Source organism: Balaenoptera borealis (genome assembly GCF_965194805.1).
Source record: "Balaenoptera borealis genome assembly, chromosome: 1".
Lineage (NCBI taxonomy): Eukaryota > Metazoa > Chordata > Mammalia > Artiodactyla > Balaenopteridae > Balaenoptera > Balaenoptera borealis.
The window spans coordinates 85631775-85649595 of record NC_138860.1 but is presented as its reverse complement, the minus strand read 5'-3'; the positions used below and the strand labels follow the sequence as shown (position 1 = coordinate 85649595).

Sequence of the window (17821 nt, the reverse complement as noted above, 5' to 3'; positions counted from 1 at the left end):
TGTAAGTCAATTATACCTCAGTTTTAAAAATTTAATTTAAAAAAAGGAGACAATAATAATAGTTCCTACCTCATAGGATTATTATGAGCATTAAATTAATGACTGTAAAGTGCTTAGAACAGTGCCTGGTATGAAGTAAACACTCAATAGATATCGTGTGTGTGTGTGTGTGTGTGTGTGTGTGTGTGTGTGTGTGTGTGTGTTTTATAAGGAGTAATATGTCTAAAATTTCTAGCTCAGGTTAGAAAATAATACGATCATGAGGGGAGTCTGGAATATTCTGAATTTCAAATATCTAGAGGAGACATTTATTTCTCTGTACCTCAATTCCTGGTGTCTTAACAATTAGAAATAGGCACTTAGCGTGGTCCCAGGAAACTGGTGGGCAGGTGATATGAGCATAGGTGAAAGTGTGGTTACCAGGAGAGGATTTTAAAAACTCTGATGATCCCGGCTGCTCAGGGCCTATTTCCAGTCTTACAGAGCAGGTTCTGGGGACTTCCCTGGTGGTCCAGTTGTTAACACTCCAGGCTTCCAATGCTGCGGGCACGGGTTCTATCCCTAGTTGGGAAACTAAGATCCCACATGCATGCGGCACGGCCAAAAAAAAAAAAAGGAAGGAGGTTCTGTTTTATACTTTTTAGATGAAGTTAGATGCAGTTAGTGTAAATATAGCTGAACAAATTAAAGCAATAATGAGAGTCTGTGGTAGTCAATAGTGCTGATTCATCAAATACATCTGCTTCTCCCTCCTTCCAGAGATGAGACGTGACTGTTCTTCCTGGCCCCCTTGTGTTTGGGTAGGGCCTTATGACTCATTCAAGCCAATGAGGTGAAAATTAAAGTGTCCTGAGTCACTGTAATTGCCAACGTGAGACCCTCTAGTGTTCTCTCCTTTTGGCAAGACAGCTCATCAGCCTGGGTTTCTGAGTAGCTATCATGAGCAGAGCTCCACTGTCAACTTTCTAGAGATGATTATGCGGTGTGAGCAAGTAATATGTGTTTTTGTTTTAAGCTTTTGGAGTTGTTTCTGCACGTAGCATAGTCTATCCTGATACAGATACTATTTAAACACATATCAAATTCTTAAAAACTAAACAGTTACCAGGGACTTCCCTGGTGACGCAGTGGATAGGACTCCGTGCTCCCAATGCAGGGAGCCTGGGTTCAATCTCTGGTCAGGGAGCTAGATCCCACATGCATGCAGCAACTAAGAGTTCGCATGCCACAACTAAGGAGCCCACCTGCCGCAACTAAGACCTGGTGCAACCAAATAAATAGTTTTTTTAATTTATTTATTTATTTTTGGCTGTGTTGGGTCTTCGTTTCTGTGCGAGGGCTTCCTCCAGTTGCGGCGAGTGGGGGCCACTCTTCATCGCGGTGCGCGGGCCTCTCACCGTCGCGGCCTCTCTTGTTGCGGAGCACAGGCTCCAGACACACAGGCTCAGTAGTTGTGGCTCACGGGCCCAGTTGCTCCGCGGCATGTGGGATCCTCCCAGACCAGGGCTCGAACCCGTGTCCCCTGCATTGGCAGGCAGACTCTCAACCACTGTGCCACCAGGGAAGCCCCCTAAATAAATATTTTTAATAAATAGTTAACAAATAGTCCTAATGAGGGTGTGGGGGAAGAGATACTTTCACAGATTTGCTAGTGGAAGTAAAAATTGTTTCAACCTTTTGAAAAGTAATTTGACAGCAGATCCTAATAAAAATGGGAGAAAGTACATTATTTTTTTACTCAGATTCCATTTTGGGGAATCTCTTTCACAGAAATTAAAGTACTACAGCAAACGGATGTTAATGTTTATTGTTGAGTTATTTGTAGTGCCTAAAAATTGAAAACAATCTAAATTCCTAAATATGGTTTAGCCATATTATGAAATATTATGCAACTGTTAAAAAGACAACTTTTATCCTTTTTATTGACTTCATGTGATGTCCACATGTTAAATGAAAACAAAACATAACAAAAAAATCCACATGTTTGACCTTGTACACCCAAGCCTAGAAAAGTAAGCTGTTTTATCTCAAAGGAGCAAGGGATGGTTAAGTGATGGGGTGGAGAGGAAATTTTCATATTTTTATTACATCTTAATATTCGACTTGTTACAATTTGTACAACTTACGTAATAAAACAAACTCAAGTAAAAGTGAGAAACAATTCTAAACCTAAGAGTGTTTGCCAACTGAGCCTTTACACAATAAACTTAGTATTGCTGCCACCAGTTGGGGGTGGTGGAAGAGGCGGAGCTTCTGTAATATACTCTAGGCCACGCCCACTTTACCCGGCCAGCCGTTTCTCACGTGTGCCCTGGAAGGCTCTGCCTCGACGCATGCGTACTCGCCTGAGTTTGCCCAGCCTTTGAGGGGCGCCCTGCACCTTTGGGTTTGACCCCGTCAGGCTACCGTCGCGACAACCGGAACGGCACCTCAGGTTTGCTTCCGGCGTCTTTTTTTTTTTTTTTTTTTTTTTGGCTTCCCCTTCCCTCCCTCACGCTTCTTCCCCTCCCCCTGCTCCCTTTTCCCTTTGGTTTCGTTCTTTCCTACCGAGGCCGACCCCTGAGTCGTGAGTCTGGGCTCTGGTTGGTGAGAAAGAGCCATCATAGCTGGAAGCTGGGAGGTGTGGGAAATACTGTTAATTGAGGTATTTGGAGACCAAGGGCTTGTATGGACTGTTTTGTTTGTGGTAGGAGGTCGGGCGAGGGTGGGAAGGAGGTCTTCCCCGGGAGACTAGCGGGGGCGGGGTTGAGCTGGCTTTGCGGGTGGGTGGGACGCACCCCTAAAATGGATAGCGCGGGGGTGGGGCGGTGTGTGGGCCAAAGAAAAATGGAGGCAGTGAGAACTGGCGCTGGGGTCGCACGGCGTTATGGCATCAGTTTTGCTTTAACCGTTTGATCGAAAAAGCAGTTAACACCAATGTAAGTTGTATGTGGGAGTATTTGAATTGTCGATTTTAGGTAGCCACGTTTTTATTCCCAAATTGCTTTATTTCCTTTTACTTTGGGGAAACCTCTGCTGCAAGCTTTTGTGTCCTTAAGTATTATAGACTTTTCAAACAGGAAATTTCCACACAAAAGCAAAGTAATGTAAGGGGAAAAGTAATTAAAGAGAAAACAACGAATTAGGGAGTTGTAGACCAAACCCTCCCCTCCAGGTGGGGAGTATTTGTTCAAATTAGGCAGAGCGTGCAAACAAAGATTTATCTCATTAGTCAGTTAAAGAACACAGACCACAGAAATATCTTCCTCAATAAATTGGTTCTCTTCAGTTTCCTAAAACATTATTTTCGGTAGCTCCCTGTTGCATAATATATGTCTTCCGTGCCCTCTCAAACTTTTACATTTTATTCAGGCCGATAGTCTATAGCCTACAGGAGATGAGAACTCTACAAAATCTCAGCTTCAGATACTGGAGAATGGGGAAAGAGAATATAGAATTAAACCTAACTACGTATATTTGAGTAACAAGTAGCGGAGTAGGAATGAGTTTTATTAGGGGACTGAAATTCTCTATTGCAGTCATAATAACTCCAAAAGTAATTCTAGTTTCCTGCTCCATGTAGAGGACAACAGTATGTCCTCCCTCCCTGGGTGCATTGGTTTGGATGCAGCAACAGCTGCAGTGGAGTCTGAAGAGATTGCAGAGCTGCAACAAGCAGTGGTTGAGGAGCTGGGTATCTCTATGGAGGAACTTCGGCAGTTCATTGATGACGAACTGGAAAAGATGGACTGTATACAGCAGCGCAAGAAGCAGCTAGCAGAGTTGGAGACGTGGGTAATACAGAAGGAATCCGAGGTGGCCCATGTTGACCAGCTCTTTGATGATGCATCCAGGTAAGAACCACGTAGGAAATAGGAGGAAATCTACCTATTGGCAGACATTTTTAAAGTAGTATAATTGTTCATGACATTGTGCACTTTGTACTTTAGAAGGTACAGATATGTAGAACCTTACTCTTCCTCAAGGGTTAAGGACCATAATCTGACCTCACAACCACCCATATAATATAATATTCATCTATCAGAGGCTAATATGCTCAACAGTAGGGGAGTCCAAGTCTTGACTCCCTTCCCCTTCTTTATACTTCACTCTACTTCAGAGCAATTGTTTTGTTTTCTTAGTAGAATCATCTAGGGAGTGCATATTATAAAGACTTGCTGTTTTATGTAACTGAGAAGCTTTAATAAGTTCCTAGAGCCCTGTTTCTACTCCTAAACGCCCAGAAGATTTGTTTCTCCTGCCCTAGTTGTCACTTAGAACATATTTCCAAATAACAACAAGGTAAATAATGAGGTAAGGTTGAAAGGACCGTGCTTTGGGCTTATTTTGGATTTTTGAAGAACTAGTCTGGAAACCACTATTTAAACATTTTTCTATGGGATAAGCATTTAAAATTCAAAACAGAAACTCTTTGGAATATGGCCTGTTTAAATAGAGGTCAGTGTATACTGAAATATATATAAATTCTAATAGCTTTTACACCTGCTTCTGCTGGCTTTGACCTTTTCTACGTGTGTTCCAATATTAGGGCAGTGACTAATTGTGAGTCTTTGGTGAAGGACTTTTACTCCAAACTGGGACTACAGTACCGGGACAGTAGCTCTGAAGATGAAGCTTCCCGGCCTACAGAAATAATTGAGATTCCTGATGAAGATGATGATGTCCTCAGTATTGATTCAGGTAAGAGATGAGGCTATGGACAGGAAAGTCTCAGGATTAAAATTGAAACGTGGGAAGATGAGCAAATAGAAGATAAAAGAGAGGAGAAACCATTCTCACTAACTCCATATTCCTAACTGTTGGACTTGTCTGTTACAGAAAAAAAAAATAGAAGATTGTTAGTATTGATATCATAGATTTTCACTTCTTGCTACTTCCTGATTGAATTATTCTCCTTTCCCCATTCTATGTAACCTGTATTCTGAATTCCCTTGCTTTTCTTTATAGGTGGCATTAGCACCTATGTATATATCTCAAAACAGATTATTTGGTTTTGTCTATTCTTTAACAGTTTTTTGTTTGTTTGTTTTTAGTTTATTAATTTATTTTTGGCTGTGTTGGGTCTTCATTGCTGCGCACGGGCTTTCTCTAGTTGCGGCGAGCGGGAGCTACTCTTTGTTGCAGTATGCGGGCTTCTCATTGTGGTGGCTTTTCTGTGTTGTGGAGCACAGGCTCTCTAGGCACACGGGCTTCAGTAGTTGTGACACACAGGCTCAGTAGTTGTGGCTCGCAGGCTGTAGAGCGCAGGCTCAGTAGTTGTGGCGCATGGGCTTGGTTGCCCCGTGCGACTTGGGATCTTCCCGGACCAGGGATCAAACCCGTGCCTCCTGCATTGGCAGGTGGATTCTTAACCACTGCGCCACCAGGGAAGTCCCTAGTGTGTAAGTCTTAATGTCCACGTTATGTTTCATGTCTGTTGGATACTCCACCTAGGAGTGGAATTGCTAAGTCTTAGGTAAGTGTATGTTTGAGTTTTTAAGAAACCGCTATTGTGTTTTCCAAAGTGGCCATATCATTTTACATTCCCACTAGCAAAGTGGGATTGTAGCTTTTTTTTTTTTTGGCCATGCTGCATGGCTTGTGGGATCTCTGTTCTCCAACCAGGGACTGAACCCAGGCCACAGCAGTGGAAGCCGGAATCCTAACCATTAGGCCACTAGGGGACTCCCTCACATTGTGATTGTAGTTTGCATGTTCCTAAAGACATTGAGCATCTTTTCACATACTTATTTGCCATTTATGTATGTTCTTTGAGGAAATATCTATTCAAATCGTTTTGCCTTTTTTAAAAAATTGGGGTTTTTTTTATTATTGACTTTTCTAAATCAATATATAAGTCTTCTGACTTATTATACTTTAGGTACAATTCATTTATCAGATCTATTTTACAAACATTTTCCCAGATGTGGTCTTTTCATTTTCTTAATGGTGTCTTTTGAAGAATAAAAATTCTTAACGTAAGAGTTGAGGGTAGTTGGTTGGTTTGTTTTGCTTATGGCTATCCAGTTGTTCCACCACCATTTGTTGAAAAGACTATTCTTTTGGTATCCTTGTCAAAAATCAGCTGGCCATATGTTGTATTTGAGGGTCACATTGAACTAAATGTTTATTTTTATACCAGCACCACACTGTCTTAATTACTGTAGCTTTACAGTAAGTATTAAAATCACTTAGTGAAAGTCCTCCAAATTCATTTGTATTTCATATATAATCCAAATAAATTTTAGCATCAGCTTAACAGTTTACTAGAAGTTTTTTGTGGCTCCCTTAGGATTTTCTATGTATTAGACCATGCTGTCTGCAAATAGTCATTTTACTTCTTCCTTTCTAATCTAGATGTCTTGTGTTTTTCCCTTGCCTTATTATGCTTGCTAGAACCTCCAGTATGATGTTGAAAAAAGAGCAGACATCCTTTCCTTGTTCCTGATTTTATCAGGGAAGCATTTTATGTTTAGGCATTAATTATGATGTGAGCTGTAGGTATCCTTTATCGGGTTGAGAGAAGTTGCTTCTATTCCTAGTTTGCTGAGAGTTTTTATAATAGCTGGATTCGATTTCAGATTTTGTCAGCTACTTTTTCTCTGTTGTCCTCAGGTGATCATATGGCTTTTGTCCTTTATCCTATTAATAGGATGTATTACAATAATTATTTTTTATATGTTAAACCAATCTTTTGTTCCTGGAATAACTCTCGCATCCCCACCCCCCACTTTGTCTTAGTGTATAATCCTTTTTATATGTTGCTGTATTGGATTTGCAGATGTTTTAACAATTTTTGCACATATGTTTGAGGGCTATTGGTTTGTAGTTTTATTGTGATATCTTTGGCTTTGGTAGCAGGTAATATGGGCCTTATAAGATGAGTTGGGAGGTGTTCCTTCCACTGAGTTGTGTGGAATGGTATTATTTCTTCCTTAAATGTTTGATAAATTAAGCAATGAGACCATCTTGGCCTGGACTTTTCTTTGTGGAAAGATTTTTTTAAAATAAGCTTTTTAGTTTGGAATCATTTTAGATTTATGGAAAAATTGCAAAGGTAATAGAGAGTTCCTGCATACCTTTCACCAGTTTCTTCTAATGTTAATGTTACCATGGTATATATTGGTCAAAACTAAGAAACAAACATTGGTACATTACTTTTATCTAAACTCCAGACTTTATTCAATTTGTGGACTTTTTCTGTTCCAGGATCCAATCCAGGATATCACATTGAATTTATCGTGGGGAGATAAATCACTAATCCATTTTCTTTACCTGATATATCTATTTTAATATAATCACTAATCCATTTTCTTTACCTGATATATCTATTTAGATTTTCTATTTCTTCTCAAGTTGATTTTGTTCATTTGTGTCTTTCTAGGAATTTGTTCACTTTATCAAAGTTGTCTAAATTATTGCCATAAAGTTGTTCATAGTATTCCCTTATGATCCTTTTTAATTTCTATAGGTTCTGTAGTGATGTCCCGTTCATTCCTGATATTGGTTATTTAGATCTCCTCTTTTTTTTCTTGATTAGTCTAGATACAGGTTTATCAATTTTTGTTCTTTTACAAGGAACCAGTATTGGGGATTCATTGATTTATTTTTGCTACTGTTTCTCTTTTCTATTTCATCGATTTCTACTCTGATCTCTATTTTCTTCCTTCCACTTTTTTTGGGTTTCATTTGCTCTTCTTTTTCTAGTTTCTTAAAGTCAAAGCTGAGACTATTGACTTTAGACCTTTCTTCCTTTCTAATATAAACATTTAAAGCTATAAATTTCCCTCTGAGCATTGCTTTGCTGCATCTCATAAATTTTTATATGTTGAATTTTCATTTTCATGTAACTCATAAATTTTAATTTCCTTTGTGATTTTTTTCTTTGACCTTGGGTTTCATTTTTAACCAGGCACTCTTGGGTCCTCTTTGCGTATGCATATTTTAGCAGTTACCCAAAAATGTATAGAGAATTTATCTAAGCCTGTCTGTGGCTCTCTCATTTTCAGAATCTCCTCGTTAAATTTACTGGTTTGCTGCTTACCCTAAACAAGAGCTACAACCTCAAATTAGCAAAGCTGCTTGTTACGGCTAGCACCTCAGTGATAAAGCTACAGTTTTTGCCCACCAAGCTAGAGGTGGAGCAGGGATGGGAGCTGCCCCAGGCAAGAGATCCATAGACTCCCACCTTTGTTACCAGAAGCTTTAGCAGTTTTTCAGGAATACTTATCAATCTATTGTTTGCCTTTGGTCAAATTTCCAGTGTCCTAAAATGATTTTTTTTTAAATTTTTTGGCTACATTGGGTCTTCGTTGCTGCACACAGACTTCCTCTAGTTGCAGCGAGCAGGGGCTACTCTTCATTGCAGTGCATGGGCTTCTCACTGTGGTGGCTTCTCTTGTTGCAGAGCACGGGCGCTAGGCGCACAGGCTTCAGTAGTTGCGGTGCGTGGGCTCAGTAGTTGTGGCTCGCGGGCTCTAGAGCTCAGGCTCAGTAGTTGTGGTGCACGGGCTTAGTTGCTCTGCGGCGTGTGGGATCTTCCCGGACCAGGGATCAATCCCATGCATTGGCAAGGGGATTCTTAACCACTGCACCACCAGGGATATCCTGAAATGATTGCTTTTGACAATTTTGTCTGGTTTTATACTTGTTTTCTGCATAGGGGGATTGTCCAATCTTGTCACATCACTATTACCAGAAGTGCTGTAGTTTTGCCTATTTTTGAACTGTATAAATGGAATCTTAGACACTGTATGCATTCTTCAATGACTTCTTCAACATCATGCTGATGTGTGATGCTTGGTTCAGTTGCTACTGCAGTATGGTGTTCCATTATGTGAATATGCCACAGTTTATCTAGTCTCTGAAGAGTTGACATTTCATTTGTTTTCAGTTTTTTTGCAATTGTAAATAATGCCCTAAATATTCTTGTAAATGATTCTTGATGCACATGTGCAAGAATCTTTTTAGGATATCCTAGGGTACTGTAAGATAGGATATGGAATTTTCAACCTTACTGGATAATTAGTGACCAAACAGCTTTCCAAAGTGGTTGTGCCAATTTATATTTATACCACCAGTGGCTGAGAGTGGCCTGTGTTCCACATCCTTGACAACACTTAGCACTGTCATTTTAAAATTTGATTTCCCTGTCTACAGATGAACTTGGGAATCTTTTCATGTGTTTGTGAGTCATCTGTAGGTTTTCTTTTTTATGTCTGTTCATGTATCTTGCTCATTTGCTCAACTTTTTTTTAATTCATAGGAAGTCTACCTATTATTCCTATAATTATAATTACTAATCCTTTGCAGTTATAAAATGCACATATCACTCCAAGCTTATGTTTTGTCTTTACTTTTTATGTTATTTGTTAATAAACAGAAGTTCTAACATTAACATTTTCTTTTATGGTCATTGCTTTTTATATCCTTACTGCCCTGAGTCTATAAAGGTCTTACATTGCCTTTGAAAGTTTCATAGTTTTGTCTTTCACATTTAAGTCTGAATTCCAAATGGAATTTATTTTTTGTGTAATATTCAAGGTATTTTCTTTTTTTATGTTGTTCTTAAACAGTTTTCCAGCACCATTATTGAAATGCATCCCCTCCTGTTGATTTACATTGCCTACTCTATCATAAATTATTTCCATATATTTGTGTGGGTTTGTTTCTGGACTTTCTGTTCTGTTTCACTGGTCTGTCATTTCCTCCTGTTTCTATAGAGCCTATCACTGTGGCTTTATAATATCTTTTAACTCTAGTAACCTCAGTTTCTTGTTCTTCTTCACAGATGTCTTGGTTCTTTTTCACCTGTTGTGCTTATATTTATATTTGAGAGTTAGCTTGTCATGTTCCCCATTTCCCCCCCCCCCACCAATAAGAACTCCCAAACCATTGACATTATCACAAGATCAATTTAGGAAGAGTTGATAAATTCATAGTATTTGACTCTCCTATACAAAGATCATTTATGTAGTCCTTAACATTTTTCAGGAGAGTTGATTAATTTTCTCCGCGGAAAGCTTGCACGTCTTTTGTCAGATTTATTCCCAACTACCATTTTCAGTAGCCACAAAAAATATCTTTTTTAAGAAAATACATTTCCAACTAGTTGCTGCTGGTATATAGACATGCAGTTGACTTTTGCATATAGATTTTTGTATCTGGCAATCTTACTAAATTTTTATTTCTATGATTTCATTTAAGTTTTCTATGTAGACTGTCATCTGAAAATAATTGCAGTTTTTCCTCCTTTCCTATACTTATGGCAGATAAGTCTTGTTTTTCTTGTCATATTTCACCAGCTAAGACCTTTATTATAATGTTAAATGGGAGTGATGATGATGACAAGGACTTCCTTGTCTTGTGGCTTGTTTGGTGGTTTTTTTTGGTTGTTTTGTTTTTGATAGGTAAGAAGTGGATTTATGTAGAGAGAAACACAGTCCACAGACAGAGTGTGGGCCATCTCAGAAGGCGAGAGCGGCCCTTGTGGCTTGTTTTAAAGGGCATGTTTTCATCTTATACTATTAAGGCTGATAGCTTGTTACAGGTTTTCGAAGATGTCATTTGTCAGGTAATAGAACTTGTCCCGTATTCTTAGTTTGCTGGGAGTTTTTATCATGAGTAGATGTTGATTTTATTGAACATACCTTATATATCTAGTAAAATTATTATGTGGATATTTTTCTTTAAATCACTAAGTTTTCCAACCTTATAGTCCTTGGATGACTCCAACTAAATATATCTTTTTTAAACATTTCTGGATTTGTTGTGCTGATATTTAGGATTTTTGCATCTTCACTTTTATAACAGAGATAGGCCTATAATTTTTTTTTTTTTTGCTACTGCCCTTCTGTGATTTCAATATTGAGATTTTGGTGGCCTTGTAGAATGGAATAGGCAGTATTTCTCCTTTTAGTTTTTGGGAAGTGTTTGCAAAATTGGAATTATGTATCCCTTGAGTGTTTGATAGAATTTGCCTGTGAAGCCATCTAGGAATCTATTTACTTTGCGCAAAGCTTTTCTATTTCTTTGAGTCAGATTTGGTAACTTGTAATTTTCTAGTAATTTATATTTTTTCTTAAGTATTTAATTTATTGGTGTAAAGTTTCTGCTTATATTTAGCAAAGCTGGCCATTTTGTCAGACCTTTCATGCAGATGACTATACTCCCTCATGCTCCCTCTGTCCTGTTCCTCATGTCTTAACTTGGTGACTTAGAGTTCTGGAGATGACTGATGGTAATAGTTGCACAGTGACATGAATGTACTTAATACCACTGAACTGTGCACTTAAAAATGGTTAAGGTGGTAAATTCTGTGTTATGTGTATTTTGCCACAATAAAAAAAATTGGGGGAAAAAAGAATCAGATTTGTAGGTCCTGATAGGGAATACTTTCCTAGTTATTTTAAGGGTGGAGATAAAAAGCAACATAAAAACTGCATGAAGGGGACTTCCCTGGTGGTCCAGTGGTTAAGAATACGCCTTCCAATGCAGGGGATGCAGGTTCAATCCCTGGTTGGGGAACTAAGATCCCACATGCCGTGGGGCAGCTAAGCCTGTGCGCCTCAACCAGAGAGCCCACATGCCGCAAACTACAGAGCCCACGAGCTCTAGAGCATGCACGCTCTGGAGCCTGTGCACCACAACTAGAGAATCCCGTGTGCCATCCCGTGTGCCACAACGAAGAGCCCACGCACCGTAACGAAAGATCCTGCATGCCACAACAAAGATCCTGCATGCTGCAGCTAAGACCCAATGCAGCCAAAAATAAAAACAAAAAAACTGCATGTTGGGACTTCCCTGGTGGCGCAGTGGTTAAGAATCTGCCTGTTGGGCTTCCCTGGTGGTGCAGTGGTTGAGAATCTGCCTGCCAATGCAGGGGACACGGGTTCGAGCCCTGGTCTGGGAAGATTCCACATGCCGCGGAGCAACTAAGCCCGTGAGCCACAATTACTGAGCCTGCGTGTCTGGAGCCTGTGCTCCGCAACAAGAGAGGCCGCGATAGTGAGAAGCCCGCGCACCGCGATGAAGAGTGGCCCCCGCTTGCCGCAACTGGAGAAAACCCTCGCACAGAAACGAAGACCCAACACAGCCATAAATAAATAAATAAATAAAGAATCTGCCTGCCAATGCAGAGGACACGGGTTCGAGCCCTGGTCTGGGAAGATCCCACATGCCATGGAGCAACTAAGCCCATGCGCCACAACTCCTGAGCCTGTGCTCTAGAGCCCGCGAGCCACAACTACTGAGCCTGTGTGCCACAACTACTGAAGCCCACGCACCTAGAGCCCATGCTCCACAACAAGAGAAGTCATTGCAATGAGAAACCCGCGCACTGCAACAAAGAGTAACCCCCGCTTGCCACAAATAGAGAAAGCCTGCACGCAGCAACAAAGACCCAGTGCAGACAGACATACATACATACATACATACATAAATAAATAAATATATTAAAAAAAACTGCATGTTGAGTGTGAGTAAAAGGATGAAGGCAGGCTAGAATACATATGTAACTTTGCAGAATATCTTTGGCTGCAAAAGATACTGTTAATATTGGTTATTTCTGAGGCAAGTAACGAGAAGCAGGGGTGGGAGGGAGACTTATTTTTGATTGTGTGTCCGTTTATAATGTTTGAATTTTTTACCACATGAATGTATCTAAATACATTTTAAAGGTAAAAATCCCTGCAAGATTAATAACCGTTCTTCCTTAATTTGTCCTCAAATATAGAACATGTGTTTTGAAGCCTTTTACAGTTGTGGAGTTCTAAGATAACAGGTATTAATCATATGCCATAGTCACAGTTCTTTGAGGAATGTGTGCACATGGACAGGTGTGTCTGTGTATTCTCTCCAAGGTTGAGTTCATATCAAATAAATAATTTCGTATCCTAACTTTTAAAACTTAATATATATCATTAGCATTGCCTCGCGTTATTGAAGATTCTTTATGAACCTCATTTAGATATGTTGTAGTTTATTTAACTATTTTTGTTATTTTCAGAAATTTACATTGCTTTCCATTTTTGTTTTTATTTATTTATTTTTGCTACTCCCCCCCCCCAGTTTTATTGAGATATAATTGACAAATAATACAGTATTAGTTTAAGGTATAAGACATAATGATTTGATATGTATGTTTATTGCAAAATGATTACCACCATTGCCTTCCTTTTTTTTTTTAATTTATTATTTGGCTGCGTCAGGTCTTAGTTGTGGCTCATGGGATCTTCATTGCAGCATGCAGGATCTTTCGTCACAGTGTGCGGGCTTCTCTCTAGTTGTGTGTGGGCTACAGAGCACACAGGCTCAGTAGTTGCAGTGTGCAGGTTTAGTTGCTCCACAGCATGTGGGATCTTAGTTCCCCGACCAGGATCAAACCTGCGTCCCCTGCGTTGGAAGGCGGATTCTTAACCATTGGACCACCAAGGAAGTCCCCCCATTTTTAAATATATGTTATAAATATCTAAAATTTCACTGTACGATACAGTAGCCACTATCCACATATGGCTATTTAAATTATGTGAAATGTGGGAATTCCCTGGCAGTCCAGTGGTTAGAACTCCACACTTTCACTGCCAAGGGCCCAGGTTCAATCCCTGGTCAGGGAACTAAGATCCCGCAAGCCACGTGGTGTGGCCAAAAATAAAAAAATAAATTATGTGAAATGTGAAGCCTAGTATTTTCCAGAATGTATAAAGAACTCTTACAACTCAAGAGTAAAACGACAAATGACCCAATTAAAAATGGGCAAAAGATTTGAATAGATATTTCTTCAAAGAAGATGTGAAAATGACCAATAAGTATATGAAAAGATGTTCAACATCATTAGTTGTTAAGGAAAGGCAAGTCAAAACTACTTTATACTTATTAGGATAGCTGTAGTTAAAAAGATAGACAGTAATAAGTGTTGACAAGGATGTGGAGAAATTGGAACCCTCTAAATTGCTTGTGGGAATGTAAAATGGTACAGCCAGTTTGGACAAATCTTTCAGTTCCCCAAAAGGTTAAATCTTATGGCCTAGCAATTCCACTCCTAGCCATATACCCAAGAGAAATGAGAACATATGCCCACATAAAAACTGATACTCAAGTGTGCCTATCAACATTATTCATAACAGCCAAAAAGCGGAAACAACCCAAATGTCCATCAACTGATGAATGGATAAATAAAATATGGCATAGCCATACAATGGAATATTATTCAATCATATAAAGGAATGAAGTGCTGATAAATGTTGCAACATACATGAATCTGATATGATGCACCACATATAATATGACTCCGTTTATATGAAATATCCAGAATAGGCAAATCCATAGAGACACAAAGTAGATTAATGGTTGCTGGGGGTTGTGGGAAGGGTGGAATGGGGAGTGAGTGCTAATGGGTATTTTCATCACTCCGAAAAGAAACCCCATACTCGTTAGTGGGGTTTCTTTTCAGGGTGATGAAAATGTTCTAGAATTAGATAGTGGTGGTGGTTGTACAACCTTGTGAATACACTAAAAACCACTGAATTAAACATTTTAAATGGGTAAATTTCTTGGTATGTGAATTATACCTGATTTTTAAAAATTTTTTAGTAAAATTTAAAATTCATTTCACGTGCTTAGTAGCCAAATTTTAACATATTGGACAGTGTAGATACAGAACATGTTTATCATGGCAGGAAGTTCTGTTGGACAGCACTACTCAAGAAGAAACATTTTTGCTTAATTCACTGACTATATTTCATTTTTCAAATCATGCAAATAACCCATAAATAAATTATTGTTATAAGAATTCAAATATTTGGGCTTCCCTGGTGGTGCAGTGGTTAAGAATCCACCTGCCAATGCAGGGGACACGGGTTCGAGCCCTGGTCTGGGAAGATCCCACATGCCGTGGAGCAACTAAGCCCATGTGCCACAACTGCTGAGCTTGTGCTCTAGAGCCCGCGAGCCACAACTCCTGAGCCCGTGTGCCACAACTACTGAAGCCCAAGTGCCTAGAGCCTGTACTCCTCAACAAGAGAAGCCACCACAATGAGAAGCCCATGCACCGCAACGAAGAGTAGCCCCCGCTCGCCGCAACTAGAGAAAGGCCGCGCATAGCAACGAAGACCCAACACAGCCAAAAAATAAAAATAAACAAATAAATTTTTAAAAAAAGAATTCAAATATTTGAAAACCCCAAATCCCACAGAATATCACCTGTCCCAGTACTTTATCCCCAGGTAAGCACTGTTACCTATTTGCTGTGTATCTTTCTGAATGCTTTTGGTACTTTCACATAGATATGTATATCTATATCTAGTTTTCAGTTGTTACCAATAATGTTTCCATGGTAATCCTGTTAAGTAGCTTAGTTCTTGATTTCTTGGAAATTCTTATGTGTAAGTCCCTTACACTCAGAGTTTTTCTCATCTGTAGGTGATGCTGGGAGCAGAACTCCAAAAGACCAGAAGGTAAGTTGGGATGGGTAAGAGAAGGGTGAGAGATAAGACACTGAAAATGGGAGAAACTTCTGGCCTGACCATTCAGTCAGTTCAGCCATCAGCATATTATCATTCACCCTTCATAATCAGCCCTATGGGTTGCAGTTCTCTAATAGGTGTTAAAAGAATGCAAAAGTTTCTTATAGATGCATGCACTGAGTGCTATATGAATGTAGAATTTGGCAGTTAAATTAATCAAGGATAGCTTCCTAAAGCTGATTTCTGAACGAGATTTGTAAGAAAGGGCAGGTTTTGCCTGATAAAGTAACTATAAGCTTCTAAACATAACTCATTCTATTTTGCTTTTTAAAAGACAAGTTCTTATTCTCGAGAACTGGTGCTACATATATACAATGGAATATTACTCAGCCATAAAAAGAAACGAAATCGAGTTATTTGTAGTGAGGCGGGTGGACCTAGAGTCTGTCATACAGAGTGAAGTAAATCAGAAAGAGAAAAACAAATACTGTATGCCAACACATATATATGGAATCTAAAAAAAAAAAAAATGGTTCTGATGAACCTAGGGTCAGGACAGGAGTAAAGACGCAGACGTAGAGAATGGACGTGAGGACACAGGGAGGGGGAAGGGTAAACTGGGATGAAGTGAGAGAGTGGCATTGACATACATACCCTACCAAATGTAAAATAGATGGCTAGTGGGAAGCAGCTGCATTGCACAGGGAGATCAGCTTGGTGCTTTGTGACCACCTGGTGGGGGGGGATAGGGAGTGTGGGAGGGAGACGCAAGAGGGAGGGGATATGGCGATATATGTATACATACAACTGATTCACTTTGTTGTACAGCAGAAACTAACACAACATTGTAAAGCAATTATATTCCAATAAAGATGTTAAAAAAGAACCGGTGCTACTATTTTAAAACTTGTTTCCCTCATCCCCTTCCTTACAGCTCCGTGAAGCTATGGCTGCCTTAAGAAAGTCAGCTCAAGATGTCCAGAAGTTCATGGATGCTGTCAACAAGAAGAGCAGTTCCCAGGATCTACACAAAGGTTAGAGTCAGGAGGCACCTTGGTATAGGTGCGGGCGTGAAATCCTACACAGAGATTTCATGGATAACTGGCTTTGTTTTAGCATTTCAGAATCCTTCTCCACCTCTGTTTGGTTCTTTTAACACCACAGATTTTCCTTGCTGTCTGCTTGTCTTTTCTCCCCCCGCTGAATAGCTTACGGGATCTTAGTTCCCCAACCAGGTATTGAACCTAGGCCCACGGCAGTGAAAGTGCGGAGTCCTAACCACTGGACCACCGGGGAAGTCCCTTGGCTTAAGTCTTTTGTCTGCTGGTTTTCAACTGTGTGATGGCTTTGTCCAAATACCTTTTTAGCTCCATGCTCATGATTTCTTCTTCCAGATGAAGGTTAAAGAGAAGAGAGTAACTCAAACCCTTAAAAAGAGGTCTGAGGGAAGCTTTGTTTGTAGAGTGTGGCTGTTAAGAGATCCCTCCCAGGAAAATGTTTTATAAAATGCTATGTGGCATTTAATGAGTGGTAATTAATGTTATTAATAAGGAGTTGGAAATATTTGGTTAAAGTGAGATGGTCTTGAGTTACATGTGAATTTCAATTCAAGTTTTTCGTGTTAGCATAAACAGTTGATTCGGCTGTGTCTTACATTTCTGCCCTTGGCCAAGAGAGCAGTAAAAGTGGCTAAGGATCAAAAGATTACCCCACTTGCCCCAATAACCCAGTACTCTCTTTATTTTTCCATTCTTTCCCCAGTCTATGCCATATCTCTTTATGCTTTCTTCCTAGGAACCTTGAGTCAAATGTCTGGAGAATTGAGTAAAGATGGTGACCTGGTAGTTAGCATGCGCATTCTGGGCAAGAAGAGAACTAAGACGTGGCACAAAGGCACCCTTATTGCCATCCAGACGGTTGGTATGTTCAAGCTAGAGGAAGAACTAATGAAAGACAACCTGCAGGTCTCCAATGCTGATTGTTTCTTTTCCCCATAGCCTTGCCTTTTGTCTCTCACGTAGCAACCAGGATTCACACAGAAACTGATGGTTTTTAAAATTTTTTGTTTATCTTTCCCTTTTACTCAGGGCCAGGAAAGAAGTACAAGGTGAAATTTGACAACAAAGGAAAGAGTCTTCTGTCAGGGAACCATATTGCCTATGATTACCACCCTCCTGCTGACAAGCTGTATGTGGGCAGTCGAGTAGTGGCCAAATACAAAGATGGGAATCAGGTCTGGCTCTACGCTGGCATTGTAGCTGAGACACCAAACGTCAAAAACAAGCTCAGGTACCTGGACAGAGGATTGTAAAGAGAGTGGGAGCCGGGAGCACAGCACCTGCCCTGTTCAAGCCACAGTCCAGATCTTACAATTAGCTTTT

At 39.8% G+C, this 17821-nt stretch overlaps 1 protein-coding gene across 6 annotated transcripts in view; it reads left to right on the top strand.

Moving 5' to 3' along the window:
• The first annotated feature begins 1570 nt into the window (after positions 1 to 1570).
• The window catches only part of SETDB1 (SET domain bifurcated histone lysine methyltransferase 1), a 30698-nt gene continuing 14447 nt past the window's right edge, over positions 1571 to 17821 (top strand). For 3 of the 6 annotated variants that reach the window (XM_082361414.1, XM_082361412.1, XM_082361409.1), the window contains exons 1-7: positions 1572 to 2644; positions 3563 to 3833; positions 4529 to 4680; positions 15397 to 15431; positions 16375 to 16474; positions 17235 to 17360; positions 17528 to 17729. In XM_082361414.1, coding sequence (XP_082217540.1) covers positions 3574 to 3833; positions 4529 to 4680; positions 15397 to 15431; positions 16375 to 16474; positions 17235 to 17360; positions 17528 to 17729 — 875 coding nt within the window. In that variant the 5' untranslated portion in view covers positions 1572 to 2644; positions 3563 to 3573. Of the gene's footprint in view, positions 2919 to 3562; positions 3834 to 4528; positions 4681 to 15396; positions 15432 to 16374; positions 16475 to 17234; positions 17361 to 17527; positions 17730 to 17821 lie in introns of all 6 variants that reach the window. The other 3 variants (XM_082361411.1, XM_082361410.1, XM_082361413.1) reach the window with 3 other exon arrangements.